At 41.7% G+C, this 15043-nt stretch overlaps 1 protein-coding gene across 2 annotated transcripts; it reads right to left on the minus strand.

Moving 5' to 3' along the window:
• Positions 1-2838: 2838 nt before the first annotated feature.
• On the minus strand, positions 2839-6370 carry fmoda (fibromodulin a). Of its 2 annotated transcripts, XR_003410842.2 has the most exons (4): positions 6290-6370; positions 4781-5678; positions 3728-4162; positions 2839-3178 (listed from the first exon to the last, which is right to left on the minus strand). XR_003410842.2 is itself a non-coding variant. In XM_027012926.2 (3 exons), the coding sequence occupies exons 2-3, from the start codon at positions 5658-5660 to the stop codon at positions 4011-4013; spliced, it is 1032 nt and encodes a 343-aa protein (XP_026868727.2). In that variant the 5' UTR covers positions 5661-5678; positions 6290-6370; the 3' UTR covers positions 2839-4010. The 2 variants fall into 2 exon arrangements, 1 of the variants encoding a protein (XP_026868727.2); XM_027012926.2 differs by having other exon boundaries at positions 2839-4162.
• Positions 6371-15043: the final 8673 nt, after the last annotated feature.

The following is a 15043-nucleotide window of genomic DNA, read 5'->3' on the forward strand; positions in this document are numbered from 1 at the left end:
CCCATTTTATGCTCTAAATTGAGCTTTTGTGCTTATGTTATTCAGTTAAAAACCATCTATATATTATGTAATTATAGGAAAAGCAGAAACTGCATAAGATTGCATTTGACTAGAAGTTAAGACTGTAATAAGCTTAGCATTAGTAAATGGAACAGATGTACTTTTAGGTATTCCTATATAACTGTTCTCTTGGTGTTCTCTTGACATCAGTGTTGACACTACCAATAACAGACATAACAGTGTTGCTACATACAATATTACATTTTGCCATGAAGTATATTACACATATTGGGATAAGTGTAATTATACAAACCCTACGAATAGACTCTATATGTGGTTAAACTCTTGTTAGAACATTTGAAAAGAGTAGCATAAAAAATAGCAGATTGGTCCATGACATAAAGTCATGAAAGGGGGGAAATGAAGTAATAAAAGAGTGTTAACAGGCAAAAGATGCCTATCATTGCGTTAGACATATTAATAAAGTAAAACATAAAGGAGTATAGAGAGTCTTTGTCCTTTTAGAATGAATTGCATACAGGGCCTCTGTAGAGGGCTCTATAGGCTTCAGCAAAGCATCCTGGGTAGGCTTTAGTGGAGCTCAGGGTAAAATATATGACCTCTCCACCAGGCTCAGGATGGTACAGAAAAACAATCTTCTTTAGGACAAAGTTAAGAGAAGTCTTCTCTTGGAATGTGGTGGTAACGTGTTACAACTGGTGTGGTTGTTGAATGTCAGTTTGCATATGTTGACTAATGTATGGTTTGGATGTAATGCAAACACTATTATGTAAAACGGTGGGGTGAATGCATAATCAATTCTGACCAGTGTATAAAAATGTGGGTTCTTTGTTCGGTTGTTGGACATTCTCCGGAAGGTGCCTCAATAATGCTTGATAACGTTAACTTGCAGTAAAAGATGGACCAGCTATTCTGAATTCTGAAGTCTGCATCTTCATTTTATATTTGAATGTTTAACTTTACAACTAGCTGACCGGGGATTTAGGAATGACAGGCCTCAAACCCCAAATGTTGACATGAAGCCAAAGGTAATGGCTGACCACTGTGTTAGACATTTTGCTTCATGTGTAAGAATAATGCAAGTGTAGAATAAAAGCAACAGTGAACCATGGCTCAGTCCCCAAGCCTCACAGTTCACTTCCCCAACTGACAAGAGACTCATCACATTCTCCATACAGTCAATCAGTGAATAGGTGTTGGTCACATGGATTACGTCGCTGTCCTATCAGAGCAGCTTCCTTCTCACCCAGTATAGGGAGTATAGTAGAGCCCATTAAAATGTTCATATCTTAAGGCAGTTGTGGTCGGGGGTCTGTTTCCTTTGCATCATATTAGGCATGCACGTATCGAAACACTTTGTTGTTGTAACGCTGTTGGCCTGAGAGCAGCAGGGGCTAGACGCACAGACTCTCTTGACGGTGAATGACGTTTATTAACATTAAACTTAGACAACATAGGTGGCACTCACATAAGACATCTATGGTGAACATGATTACACATCAACATTGAACAAAGAACACATACACATTATTGGTGAGTACACAGACTAACGTTACGGCTACAGCGATGTTGACATAGAGCATCTTTAACACATAAGTAGCTACACAGCTACAATGACCAACACAGGTGCACACACGGACAGGGGTTTAAATAGACAAACTAACATTAAACCTTGTGCACATGTGTGCAATCCCAGGGGTACACATGTGAATCCTCCTGCACGCGGCGGACCGTACCACATGACTTGTGGACGGAGGAGCAGTCCGTGACAGTTGTCAGTTATTTTAACACATCATGGAGCAGATGCAATTTAAATACCCTTGGAACATATTGTAAAATATTATTAATCTTTGTATGATACTAAACTAGACTGTTATGTTTTTAAATTACGTAATTTTTTATTTTGAATTTGTTTTTTTTAAATGGGCAAATAGCAGCCAGGTTGCCTCATCAGTCCTTGCTAAGAACAATCTGGATGTTCTCCAAAGATTGTGAGATTGGCATAATGGCATAATGGCACAAAAGAGAATCATACGCCCATATATGTGTCACGGAACGCGCCTCTTCCACTGGTCATGTGGTATGGCTCACCACATGCAGTGGGAGTTCTTTGTTAACTGTATCGTTTGTAACCACACCCACTTTAAGCACATACCTGTAATCATGCCCACATTGTTAAGCGCACACCTGCATCGGTTTAGTTGTGTCATGTTTTTAGTTATTTAAACCCTTGTCAGGGTGTACATGATTGTCATTGTTCCTGTTCGAGTTCATGTTTGTGCCTCTGTCTACCATCTCCATGCCTGTGTTTGTGTTCACCACTTGTGTTACCTGTGAGTGCCAATGTCGTGAATGTTTATCAATAAACCTCTGTCTCTATGGAGCGATTCTGTATGTCCTGCTCCTTGCCCCGTGGCATTCGGGCCGTTACAAGAGGCATGAACCTCCCGATGAGAATTTTGCAAATAATTCTGGATTCCCAGCAATGAACGGTTTTTATGTTTTCTATCAAGATGAAAATGAGACTTGAAACACAAATGACTAGGTCTGTTGATAGTGAAAAACTGCATGGACTTCACTGCAAAATAACATCATCACCTCGACTACCTTTGAGTGTTTTCTGTGATCATGACTGTATAGCCTATTTTGGATAAAGCTTACGGGAACTTTATGTAAGCTTTACCCAACATTATGACCTCCCATTATACATCAGAAGGTGAAGAATTATGGCACAATAATTCAGTCATTTACCTGACTTCAGGACATAATTCTAAGGGCAAATATTATACATGTATATAGTGTGCTGCCTGGAAAAAAATATTATTTCGAAGGAAAACGCCGAGTGAAGTTCTCTGTGGCTTTTATACCTGCCTCTTTTAAAAGCACTACATCACTTTCCTCATATTTTCCTTTTCATAGGCCATGTGCATCCATGTTGAATAAGTGTTAATAGGTGATAGCCAAACCGATTAAATAAATACATTTAATTAATGATGTTTTACTTTTAATCTTCCACTGCAAAGATGCTGTTCATATGCTCACAATCTTTGACTTCTACAGAGTTTTAAAGTTTAGTTTTAGAGAAGAGGTGACTAAGCAAGATATTTTTTCTTAACCATGTTTTACATTTATTAACCCAGGTAAAAGGTCTCCAGCCCTGAAAAAAAGATCAGGACTTTAGTCTTCCTTAATATACTGCATGCAATACATTTGCTCTTAGAATACTCAACAAGTATTTCAAGTTATTCATAGACAAGGAACAGTATGTTAATAGTTTGACATGTCAAATAGCACATGTTTGCTAGGTGTGCCTGTAGGTGAGATTTTCCCTGGCCCACAAGCACAATAAATACTCACAGCATTTTTGTTCAACCACTAGTCCTGAGCTCATGTGAGCCCAGGCAGAGTACACTTAGAGTAAACCAAAATCAACTGACCATCAACCATTAAATGTGACCAACTAACCATAGTGTTGAAAACAGCATTAGGTGGAGACAGCCAGACAAAAAAATACGTGCAAAGACAAAGAGACCTCTGTACACACACACACACACACACACACACACACACACACACACACACACACACACATATACAGACACACACACACACATACACACACACACACACACACACACACACACACTTGCAAGAATAAACTAAAGGTACAAGAAAGTATTTCAAAGGAAAAAACTGATAAATATACCTTTGTCTAACACGTTCAGTTCCCATCAGTCTAGTGCTCCTGACCTTTATTTAGGTTCTCTCCATCTTGCCTCTTTTCGAAAAATTTGCACACAGGAAACACATCAACAAAACACAACTTTTAACTTCCACCCCTGACATCAACATTACACATTGAAAATATTACCAATAAACAACAACAACAACAACAGTTAGCTAAGATTGCATATGCTGCAGAACAGTTATACAGAAGACAAACAGAAGAGAAATAGACAGGGCTGGCCTCTGCTGGCTGACTGAAGGCATTACAGGACTATGTTTGCGGCAAGGCGCAGGCAGAGAGTAGAATCAGAGGGCAGGTCACTATGAGTGATCTCGTTGCCTTCCAAACGCAAGACCTTCAGCTTGGAGAAGTTCATCACATCCACCGTGCTGCAGAAGCTGCCCAGGGTAAACTCTGTAAGAAAACAGGGAAATCAGCCCAGTCACTACTCTGAATCATATTACTAAAATAATAACTTAGTGAAGATGGTGCTACAAGTTCATACTTTCCTGATTGGCATACATGATTCATACACAAAAATACAATTCTCAGGATTATTATTACGGAATGTTAAAGCGAGTTGGCACAACTGAGCCTTGAGTTTGCTTAATTGGCTCTTAAGAGAGATGAGCTTCAGTGCCAAACAACAGAGGGCAGTGCATGCGTTTTGCTGTCTGTGCTTTTTTTCACTGCTGTACTACTTACATATGCAGATACAACAAGATGGAGAATCTGACCAAATACATCTGGGACAGGATTATAAAAAAATGTATCAGAGCATTTCTTTGTTTCAGACAACTTCAGGTTGAATCTGGCAAAGTGGGATAGTTATGAGCTCAGTGGAGATTTTTGCTCCCAAATTTCCTGTACAGGAATTTACTTATGAAACACCGCTAGGGCAGAGAGACAGAAGAACCTTTTAACACTAACAATCCTCATGAGACATCATTAGAGGGCTGAATCTAGGAATCCATTGGTCTTCCTAGAAAAGCCCTTGTCTACTTCATAGGAGGAATTTGCAAACAGCTGTACCTTTGATTTGATTGGCCTGTAGGTAGAGGTGCTCCAGACTAGTGCTGACCTGAGGGATTCGCTCCAGCTTGTTGAACGAGAGATCCAGCTCTATCAGTCCACTGACATTGAAGGTGCTGGGTGGGATTCCTTTATTCGTGAGCTCATTGTGGGACAAGCGCACGTACTGCAGGTTAGAGAAGTGGCTGAGGAAGTTTCTCGGCACAGTGTCGATGGCATTGAAGCCCAGGTAGAGCTGGTGCAACATAGCGGGCAGGCCATCAGGGACCTTCTTCAGCTGGTTGTTGCTGATATCGAGCAGAGTGAGGGACCTGAGGCCCTTGAAAGAGCTGCCTAGATCCTGGATGGCATTGTTGCTGAGCAACAGCACGGTCAGGTTCTCCATGCCCTCGAATGAGTTGGGTGCCACTGTGTCAATGTTGTTGTGGTTGAGGCGGAGGTCATGCAGGCTGGGGGGCAGGCTGGCAGGCACGCTTTTCAGGTTGTTGCCACTCAGGTAGAGGCGGTGCAGGGATGCCAGGTTGCTGAAAGCCTTCTTTCCCACAGTACTGATATTGTTCTCATGCAGCATAACCCACACCAGGTTGGTGGCATTGCCGAAGGCATCATCCAGCACCGCGGTGATCTGGTTGTGCTGCAGGTAGACGTACTTCATGCGAGATGGGATGTAAGGCACCTGTTTCATGCCCCGGTTGTCGCAGTACATGGCAATGGGGAAGGTCGGTGGACAGTCACACTCTGCTGCACAGTCTCCCCCGGTGGTGTCAGCAGTCAGGGCTGCCATGGAATGCAGAGTGTAGATCCAGAAGAACGGATCTCTTTCCTGGGCCAGTGTGAGGTACACAAGACCCACAACCAGGAGGATGGCTGCAAGGCGCATAGTGAGAAGGATCTGGAGCTGCAGGAGGATGATCACATTTACTTTCATGAACTTGACTTATGCTACAGATATGCAAAGAAACCAACAAAAGAAATGAAAAATGTACAGAGAAAACAGAAAAGGAGGGAACAAAACATCAAAAAAACCTAACAAAAACTGTAAGAGAAATATGCACAAAACTTTTAAATGAGAATTTAATACAATATCAACACAAAATATTTATATAATGGAGCTCAATATGAGTGAAAATTTGAAAGAAAAGTCTAGAATTCAGCAATGTTAAATTCAGTACTCTTAAATTCAGTATATATGTTGACATGCAAACTAAACAAAGACACACTATTCTCCTCTTTACTGTTATTTTGTTAAATGTCAAGATGTAATAAATTAAATAAGGGGAGACCACCATCACTGCAAAATATTTAAATTTCCATTTTATATTCAAGTTGAACTAAAGTGAGGAAAAAACATGCAGTACATGCTACAAATATGAATCCAACCACTGAGATGGACTCCCCTTAGAACCAAATCCATGAAGTGGAGGGAATTGTTCCCTGATGCAGAAAAAAGGGGGAAAAGTGATAAAAGACAATAAAGAAAGATTATAGATTAGACAGGAACACACCTACCTGACTGAGTTAATAGGCACTCCCTCCTTTTTATCCAGTCTCAATGTGAGCTTCTGCAGCACTGCGAAGAGTGACTTTGCCAAACACTTTGTAAGTGCCCCCCCCACCACCTAGCCCTTTCAAGGTTTCCTGCCTCCACCCCCACCCTCCTGAGGCCCCCCTCCTACACTTCATCCTATAACTGCTGTTTTCTCTCTCTCGCTCCATCCTTGGACCCCTCTTCATTAGTGCTGTGTAGCTGTGCATATTCATTCACAGCTGGGGAAGCACATTAGACACATCTGCTCCTTTACGCATCACGTTGTTCTTGTTATGGCAAGAGCTGACCTTGCAGTGTGACTGACCTGCCCTCGTTAACTGCCCATCAAAGGCCACCTCCCTGTGTCGGCTTCTTTTTTTGTCCTCTCTGGAGTGAGGCCTTTGGACTTTTAAAAACAGAGGAACCCAACAGCTGGCCAGGACCTGAGAAGAAGCACCAAATGAACACTACAGAGCAAAATCTCTGGTGCTGCTAAATTGTGCATAAGGGTTTATTTGTGACCTGCTGAACTTTAATGAATGTTGTAGGCTGTGAATGTGCCTCAGCGTGATCTACAGAATGAAATATCGCTTCTGCTTTGCAATGACTACAGAAAACAGTTAAAGGACAGACACAAAACCTCCCATGATACCTTGCAGAAACATTCATATCCGAGTTCAAGTCCAAAGCCAAGGTAAGTGACCATCCCCCAAATACAAAGCTTAAGTGTAATTCCAAAGAATAGCATCTGCTGAATGAAAATTGACTTTCCACTCTCTGCATGGTACCAGGATGCAGTGGCTGCCAAGTTTGACTCAAGCATGAGCGACACTGTAAGGTGAAGGACTCTTGTGTTCTCCTTCAGCATACTGTTGATAAAATGCTCAAGTGAACACCAAAACCACTGTAACTGCTCATTCCAGAGTCTCTCCATGAGGCTGTGAGCCTGGGGCTCCTTGGTCTGCATGTCCTGTCTGCTGCTGGAATGCCTGGACCCTCCCTTCCCTGAGAGGCCTCACTAAAGCCTGCCTGGAGCAGACAGATGTTTTTAGATAAGCAAATGCTTGGAGTTAGCGCTGGAGACAAGGGACCTAGGCTATAGATTACTACCAGAACAGAGGCCAGGTGGCACTGGGATTCAGTAACTTTTTCTAGGATTGTGGCAGGAGTGGGTGCCCTAAGAGTGGCTCATTGTCTTTTTAAACTCTAAAATACATTATCCAGTCTCCCCACATTATGAGTCCCCTTATTAGAAACATCCTGTGCTTATATTCATTGGTCATTTTTTTAAAATAGATAAACCTTACAGGTACATATTATAAGCATATAAAAGGTGTCAGCCACCTTCTAGTTGATTCCTCAGTGGTCTTCATGACTGCAGGACTGCAGCTGGTAACTGACTGGTGTAAAAACATCAGCAAAACAGCAATGACACTCACGCGATAGGTGATATTAATGTATCAGGAGCGTTTTTATATCCAGAGGAGCCCAATACTGCAACAGCATCTACCCAGCACCTAATTCCCCCATCATGGAGCAGGCAGTGAACTCAACCCTGACTCATATGGAGTGAGCTAAGACCAACATCAGGAATCACTTCACATTCCTGGTGTCCCCTGCCCTCACGTGCTTAAGTCTCTCCAGCTGTGATGAGCTGGGACCCTTTGAATGAGGGACTGGGTTGGGGATGTTGCATATGTAGCAATATTACATAAAAATGTAGAAAGCAATAAATACATCAGCTAGATTTTACTGTCATCTTTCATTCAAACACTGGATGCAAAGCTAGAAACACAAGCTAGTTCTATTACTATTATTACTGATATGGTTTGTGCTGAACATGTAACTACAAGCCAGCTAAAGTCAGTGTGTGCTGTATAGTAACTGGTAGCTGTGGACTTTGCTTTCAGAAAAGACCCAGTATGTTAAGATTGTATCACATGATTTTAGATGAGAAATCTCTTAATGCATCCTTTTTATATTTCAGTTAAAGGAATTCAATATACAAAACAAACTCCTATTAGGAGCTAATGGATCCTTTTTCATTTGGTAATTAGTACTGGTTAATCGGTGGAGAGTAGTTTTTATATTCTCATAAACTCAGAGGAGACTGAAATGATGAGTCAGCAGAGGCAAACTGACCTTATTCGGTCCTATATGTCTGTTCTTGTTGGCATTTGTGTTTCATTAGGCTGGTAGAAAGGTTACACATACTTTAGTTTATCTCTCTGCTAACATAGAGGAAAAAAGTGGTGAAAAGTGGTTAGCTTGTTACTCAATGCATCTATTTTACTGCAATAATCTCTCTTCACACTGGACACTTTATATGCATTTAAGAATTCAAAACTCAAAACGTAGGGCTGGTGAAGATGTTTTTTCAGTAGGACGACTAGTAGAATCTCTAAACTGACCCTAAAAAGGGATCTACAGAACCTTTCATCACGAAACACATGTCCATAACATTTATGCACAGACATATCTAAACATAAAACAAACACACACACAGCTGAAATACTGGTGATTGTTTTCCAGTGAAGTATAATGTGATAGTGACAATTGGGGTGGCTCAAAAGTCGATAAATCAGACGCGCCACACACTGGACACGGGAGACCTGTTAATTTACTTGCAGATGTGAATGAGCACTCCTTTACTCCAAGGACTAACCAAAGCTTGAATATGAGGAAAAAAGATATGACCAGCTATTGGAAGAGTTAGACAGGAAGTTTTATATACACTGTGTTTTCTGTTGGTGTTTTGTATTTTAGTGCATAAAACCCATATGGAACTGGCTGCACTGAACCCACACAGTGTCAATGGGGTTAGTGACCCTGTGCTATTCTTCAACCACTGGAAGATTTTCTTATTTCTTATTTTCTTAGGCACTCCCTCATCAGCTCGTCATTGGGGGAGACATTGCTTGGATGTGTTCATGGATGTTTTGTGTCACACCCTGGACAGTCGATCTTATTATCTTCTAGGCCCCATCCCCCCCTTCCTCTGGCTGGCGTGCAGGCTTTGGATGTTGGATCTTGGATGGACCAGCCCATGCATTGTGACAAGTTCTCTGGTCTTGACCAGCTTGGCAGCGTCTAGATCTTCTCTTGTACAGCATATCATGCCTGCTGTGGATTTGATGACTGGCAGGAAATGTGTTTATACTTTCCATCTTAAAGCTCCCATTCGACTGAATTTTGAGGGTCTGCCTGTCCAGATTGTAGGTGAATGGTTGCTGCTGTCCTTCCCATTTCTGCATCATGGTTCCTGTGTGATTAGAGAATCTCCAGGTGTTTGTAGCATTCCTCCAGGTCTGATATACAGACTTCCAGAAATTCAATTCCCTTTGTCCTGATCACTTGTACTCTTTTTATTATAAGCCAAAATGACACTTCTCCAGCCTGGATGACATTCTTATGTCCTTGCTCTAGATCCTGTTCTGGTGGATATATACAGTATGATATATACCACATGGTGACCTTTACGGTGACCTGGGAAATTGACTTTGAGTTCTAGTGTTGTCTGGAGCTTCTAGTGTTGTCCTCCGATGTTCTGCTGAGCTCTGGATGAAGGCCCTAATGCTCTTATTGACTTTATACAGGGCTAGACACTCTGACTATGTGTGTGCCTTTAAGTCATATGCTTTCTTGTAGTCTATCCAGGTGATGATCAAGTTGGACAGTCTGATTTTTGAATCCTGGTGAGCAGTGAATAGCTCAAGCTGTCAGTAAGTGGTGCTCTGAGCCTCTGGTGTTGTTAGAAATCCCCTTCTGTTCATGTACTTGCACATATGCTCATTCAGCTTGGTGGCTAGTTTTCCTGACAGGAGCTTCCATGTTGTGAACAGGCATGTTATTGATCTGTAACTGGATGGGGTTTGGCATGTGTTGGTCCTTCATGACCAGCCCTGCCCTGCCTTCTGTTAGCCAGCCCAGATCAGAGTTGCAGCTGGTTAATTTTTCTGTTAGTCAGCCACGCAGAGTTGTTTGTTTCCTTAGCCAGTAGGTACGGATCATGTTAGACGCTGCCTAGTTCTTCATACTTCTGACCCACTCTTGGACATTTGGCTTTGCCATGCTAACTGGTTCCTGCTGTGGGTAATAAAAAATTTTTTCTAATATTTTTCTAATATTTCTAAGGAAATATTTTTCCTGTTTTTGTTTCATTGTAGAGGCATTTGGATTTGATTCCAAAAAAAGAGACCAAGTAAACAGACAGGATACACACACACACACACACACACACACACACACACACACACACACACACGTACAGAGAGAGAGAGAGAGAGAGAGAGAGAGAGAGAGAGAGAGAGAGAGAGAGAGAGAGAAAGAGAGAGAGAGAATAGCAATAACAAAATGCTCTAGGGAGATCATAAAAACTAAGAAGCAAAAAATCTCTCCCTTGGTGTTTTGGTTCTGCTTTTGGACCACTTTGATAATAAGCTTGAGTGATTAGAAAATTGAACACAGTAATTTTTCCTGACTGTTCAGCTGTCTAACTAACTATAGTGCAATTCCATTGTCCATTTTTCATACACATCTTCACAAGTTGCATATGATTCATAAAGTGTTAGAATCTCTTGGGTAGGCTAGATACTTGAGTTGTATTTAACAAAAGCCAAGTTCCCCATGAATGTGCCATCAAATATATACAGTTCCTCCCATGCTGGGTATACATTTCCTGCATACACAGATGGTAACAATTACAATCTCTTCAAAATCATTTCTCCTTTTCCAAAAACATAAAGAAAAGCAAATAAAAGACATATGAGTCACAAAATGGGGAAACTCCTTTGTAAAACAGTTGATTATCAAATACATACACACTTAAATTGTCCTCAGTAAGCTCTGTGGTTCCTGTGGCGCCCTCTGGTGATCACATGGGGCAGACTTTAGCAAATCTGCAGCCAACTCCTGACTCATTGTTTCTCTAGGATCTGAGTGCACTACTTTTGGATGGAAGAGTCAAATGAGCTCACTAAAAATAAGTGAGTGCAGAAGCCAACATAAGATTGACTACATCCATGAAAACTGCCTTGCGTCAATTATACAGGTACTTAGAAGCAATATCCGTAGCTTTAAAACTTCATGTTATGCGGTTTGAATGCAACCGTTTCAAAATGACATTTAATGTAGAGAGTAAATGTGAGGTCTTAATGAGTGTTTTTCTTTCAAGACCTCCACCACAGATTCACAATACATCCAAATTGTTGGTAACTGCAGCCACATTTGTCCTTGTATGACTGAGCAGTCCTGTGTTGAGTAGTGGAACAACAAGCAAGAGTGAGCATGAGATGAGTCAGTTCCCATGTATGCAGAGCACTGAGTAAACCCTACCACACCTGTCTGCTCAATCGCTGTGGCTTTGCCGTGCTCACCCACAGCGAAGGTAAGACCACAACCCCCCCACCCACAAGCCCGGCGAGAGGAAAACGAAACACAGAAGCAGCTAGTAGGCACCTGACAAACAGGAAAACCTGCTTTGCTGTGCATATGCATGATGCAAACCACACACATACACGCTGAGAAGTTTGTTGCTTGCATGTGTGTAGAAGGATAACAAAAATTCACATGGTGGCGTCTAGATAACGGTTGCATGCAGAGGCTTTGTTGTCTGGCAGTCTGCTACAGAGGTGAAGTCATGGTGAAGTCATGGCAGTCAGGAGCAGATGGGTGAAAGGAGAGAAATGTGTCTGCTGGGGCTGTACAGCTCATGCATGGCTGTTTATGGCCAGTGAGCAAAGTCTTATTGCTTATGTTATGTACAGTTCCTCAAGATACAGGAACCCAACACCGAAAAAGACCAAAATGTTCATATCATCCTGGACTTCACTGGAAATTCAAAATCAGCTTTGTGTTATGAGTTGCTTAAATGATACATAGGAATTTATCAAAAAGAAGTTGACCTTGGAATTTTCCATGTAAACACATACACATGTGCATGCATACACACACACACACACACACACACACACACACACACACACGCAGATAATTATTATTTATTATTGTTTTCCTTACATAAAATATAAATACCGATGCTTAAACATGAATGATGTAATATATAGTCCTTGTAAAATAGGACTAAACTTTTTTTGTGGATGAGTTGTTGCTTCCTAGGTGTACTCTGTAGACTGAGTGTCTGGGTCTGAAAAGCACAGCATGGTTCCTTCATTTCCTTCAGTTTTCATGGAAAAGAACTCAAGCTGCCAGTGACAGACTACCACGTGTCTGACGGGAATGGCATGTGTTACCTTTTCACTATGCTGCTTTGGAAAAACAGCCATACTTTCAGCTTTAAGTCAATATTTTCTAGAAATTCTGGTGGAAGAATTTCAATTTCATAAATGCACTTGCATGTAGAGATGAAACTCACCCTCTGCTTTATTATAATACGATTATCATTATTAATTAAATACTGAGTTAATAATGTTCAGTGTTGCGACCTGGCTAATGCACATTATAACATGTGTGTTAAGCAGTAGTTTAAGGCTGAGAAGCAAGAAAGTCAGTGTGGCCTTTATCTTGTGATGTGTTATAATGTGCACATTACACTGAAGTGGGAGTTCTGCCTGAGCAAAGATAACCCAATGCATTAGACAGATGTGGCTACAGTAAACACTGTAGTACAGTATATAGCTGTAGAGTTTTCATGTAGCTGTCCATACTCACAGTTATGGACCAAAACAGCATCTATGAGTTACTGTTTTAAATGATTCACAGACTATTGATGGCTGGATGATTTATATTGATTTATTTTTCTCCTGTGGCATTAGACAGCCTGTCGATATTTAGCAGCTTCCCACATGAGTTCTGTGTTCTTACATAAACAACGTCGAAGTAAGAGAAGGAAGGGGTCTGAATTTATGCTGTAGACTTTGAAATCATATTCAGCATTAAATACTCAGTCAGGAATGTGGCCCAATATTTTCCATTTAAGTACTGACTGACATTTAGTATGTGGTGCAGGTCTGTCAAATATTTTTACAGTTTTAAACAAACATGACTATCTTCACCTATTTGAAAATGAGATTTAATCTGCAGACTCTGAAAGTTGCATATCTTCCTCTACAATGATGACCTAACACTGAAAAGTTTTAGGCTCATTTAACCACACTGAATAACTAGCTCCCTTCTGGAGAGAAAGTCTAAAAATATTTTTAACTATTGACGGGATATTTAATGACAAATGGACTTTTCTACTCAGGTTTACAGCCCTGGATACATCCAAGTCATGTGCACTGGACTGTATTCAGACTTAATCAGGAGTTACAGATAAATAAAAACAAAACTGCTATTGTTTTGTTTTGCTTGTCTGGAAGGGGGCGCTATGACTGCTCTCTATTCTCACAGCCATGAAACTCTGTCATCCTCACGCCTCTCAAGGAAAGTTTCCTCGGCTGAAGCGCTCTCATGCACAGAGACACAGGCGCAGGGTCTGTTTGGCTCCCCAGGACCCGTCCAGCTGTTGCACTGTAACACAGCTCAGTCCTGAGTACGTCTGCCGCGTGAGGGTGCACGTGTGGTGAGACTGCACCCTCAGGCACATGCACTCCACTCCACACCGCACACACTGCTCTGCACACACACTCCACTACTCAATCAGGCTTTTTTCAAGACATAGCCTGTGCACCATATCCCTCACTCCTATGTTTGGGTTTCAAGTAGTTGTGGCTGCATCGAGGAAGGGAACTTTCTGAGTACTTTTTTCAAAACATGTTCCATAGAATTCTGTAGTCTTTAAAGTAATTTCAGATGTTTAGCTCATCTTGGTAATTTAAAACATGAGCCTTCATTTACTAACCATACAACTGAACAGCACTGTGAATGACCTTTAGCATGTTCACACACAGGGAGCAAAACATCACGCACTGAATTACTTTTTTTCATCACTATAACCTTCACTGTATGGTAACGTGCCATATGAAGGCAACTTTTGTCCTGATGCTTTCGGCTAAAATCCAAGTAAAATTCCCTTCGGTATCCCACTGAGCCACTGCAGCACATGGGCTGCCGAGGCAGGATGAGGGGGGAAAAAAGGAAAAGACAGGAAAGGTGCGGGATGAGAGGACCGTGGGGCCTTGGCCACAGAGTGCAGAATGCTGCTGTAGCTGGTTAACGTCTGCAGGTCGCCCGCACGGACGTCGTGCATTAGCTTGTATTAGCAGCTGCAATCAGAAGCCAGGCAAACCTACTCTACCCGGAGGCCCTCTGCAAAACACAGAACGCCAGCCAGCTGAGAAAAGAGAGGTAAGCACCGCATTGATAGGAATGAGATTCATCTTGAGATTAGGCTGTTTCTAAATGATGTGAGGAGGAAAAGATGATTCAATGTTAGCAGAAAATTGGTGAGCATTTTTTTTCTCTTCTGCTGGATAGGTCTGAGTTAATAGACTTTGCCTATGTAAAATAAACTGATATTTCAGTAAGAATGAGTAATACACTTGTTACGGGACACCCCCCGCCCTCCCAAGAGTCACGTGGTATGGCCTGCCGTGTGCAGGGGGGTTCACCGTCATTTGTAGCCACGCCCTCCGTGATTGCACGCACCTGCACGGGGTTTACCGTCATGTGTTTTGTCTGTCTATTTCAACCTCTGCTAGTGCGTGCATCTTGTTGGTCATTGTTTGCTAATGTATGTCAAACGTTTGTGTAGTCACTGTTAAATGTTGCTGTAGCCTGTGTACAGTTAAATGTAAAATCATATCCGTCTTTAATGTTTTGTGTGAGTGCCACCG

The sequence above is a fragment of the Electrophorus electricus genome, chromosome 20 (genome assembly GCF_013358815.1).
Source record: "Electrophorus electricus isolate fEleEle1 chromosome 20, fEleEle1.pri, whole genome shotgun sequence".
Taxonomy (NCBI): Eukaryota; Metazoa; Chordata; class Actinopteri; order Gymnotiformes; family Gymnotidae; genus Electrophorus; species Electrophorus electricus.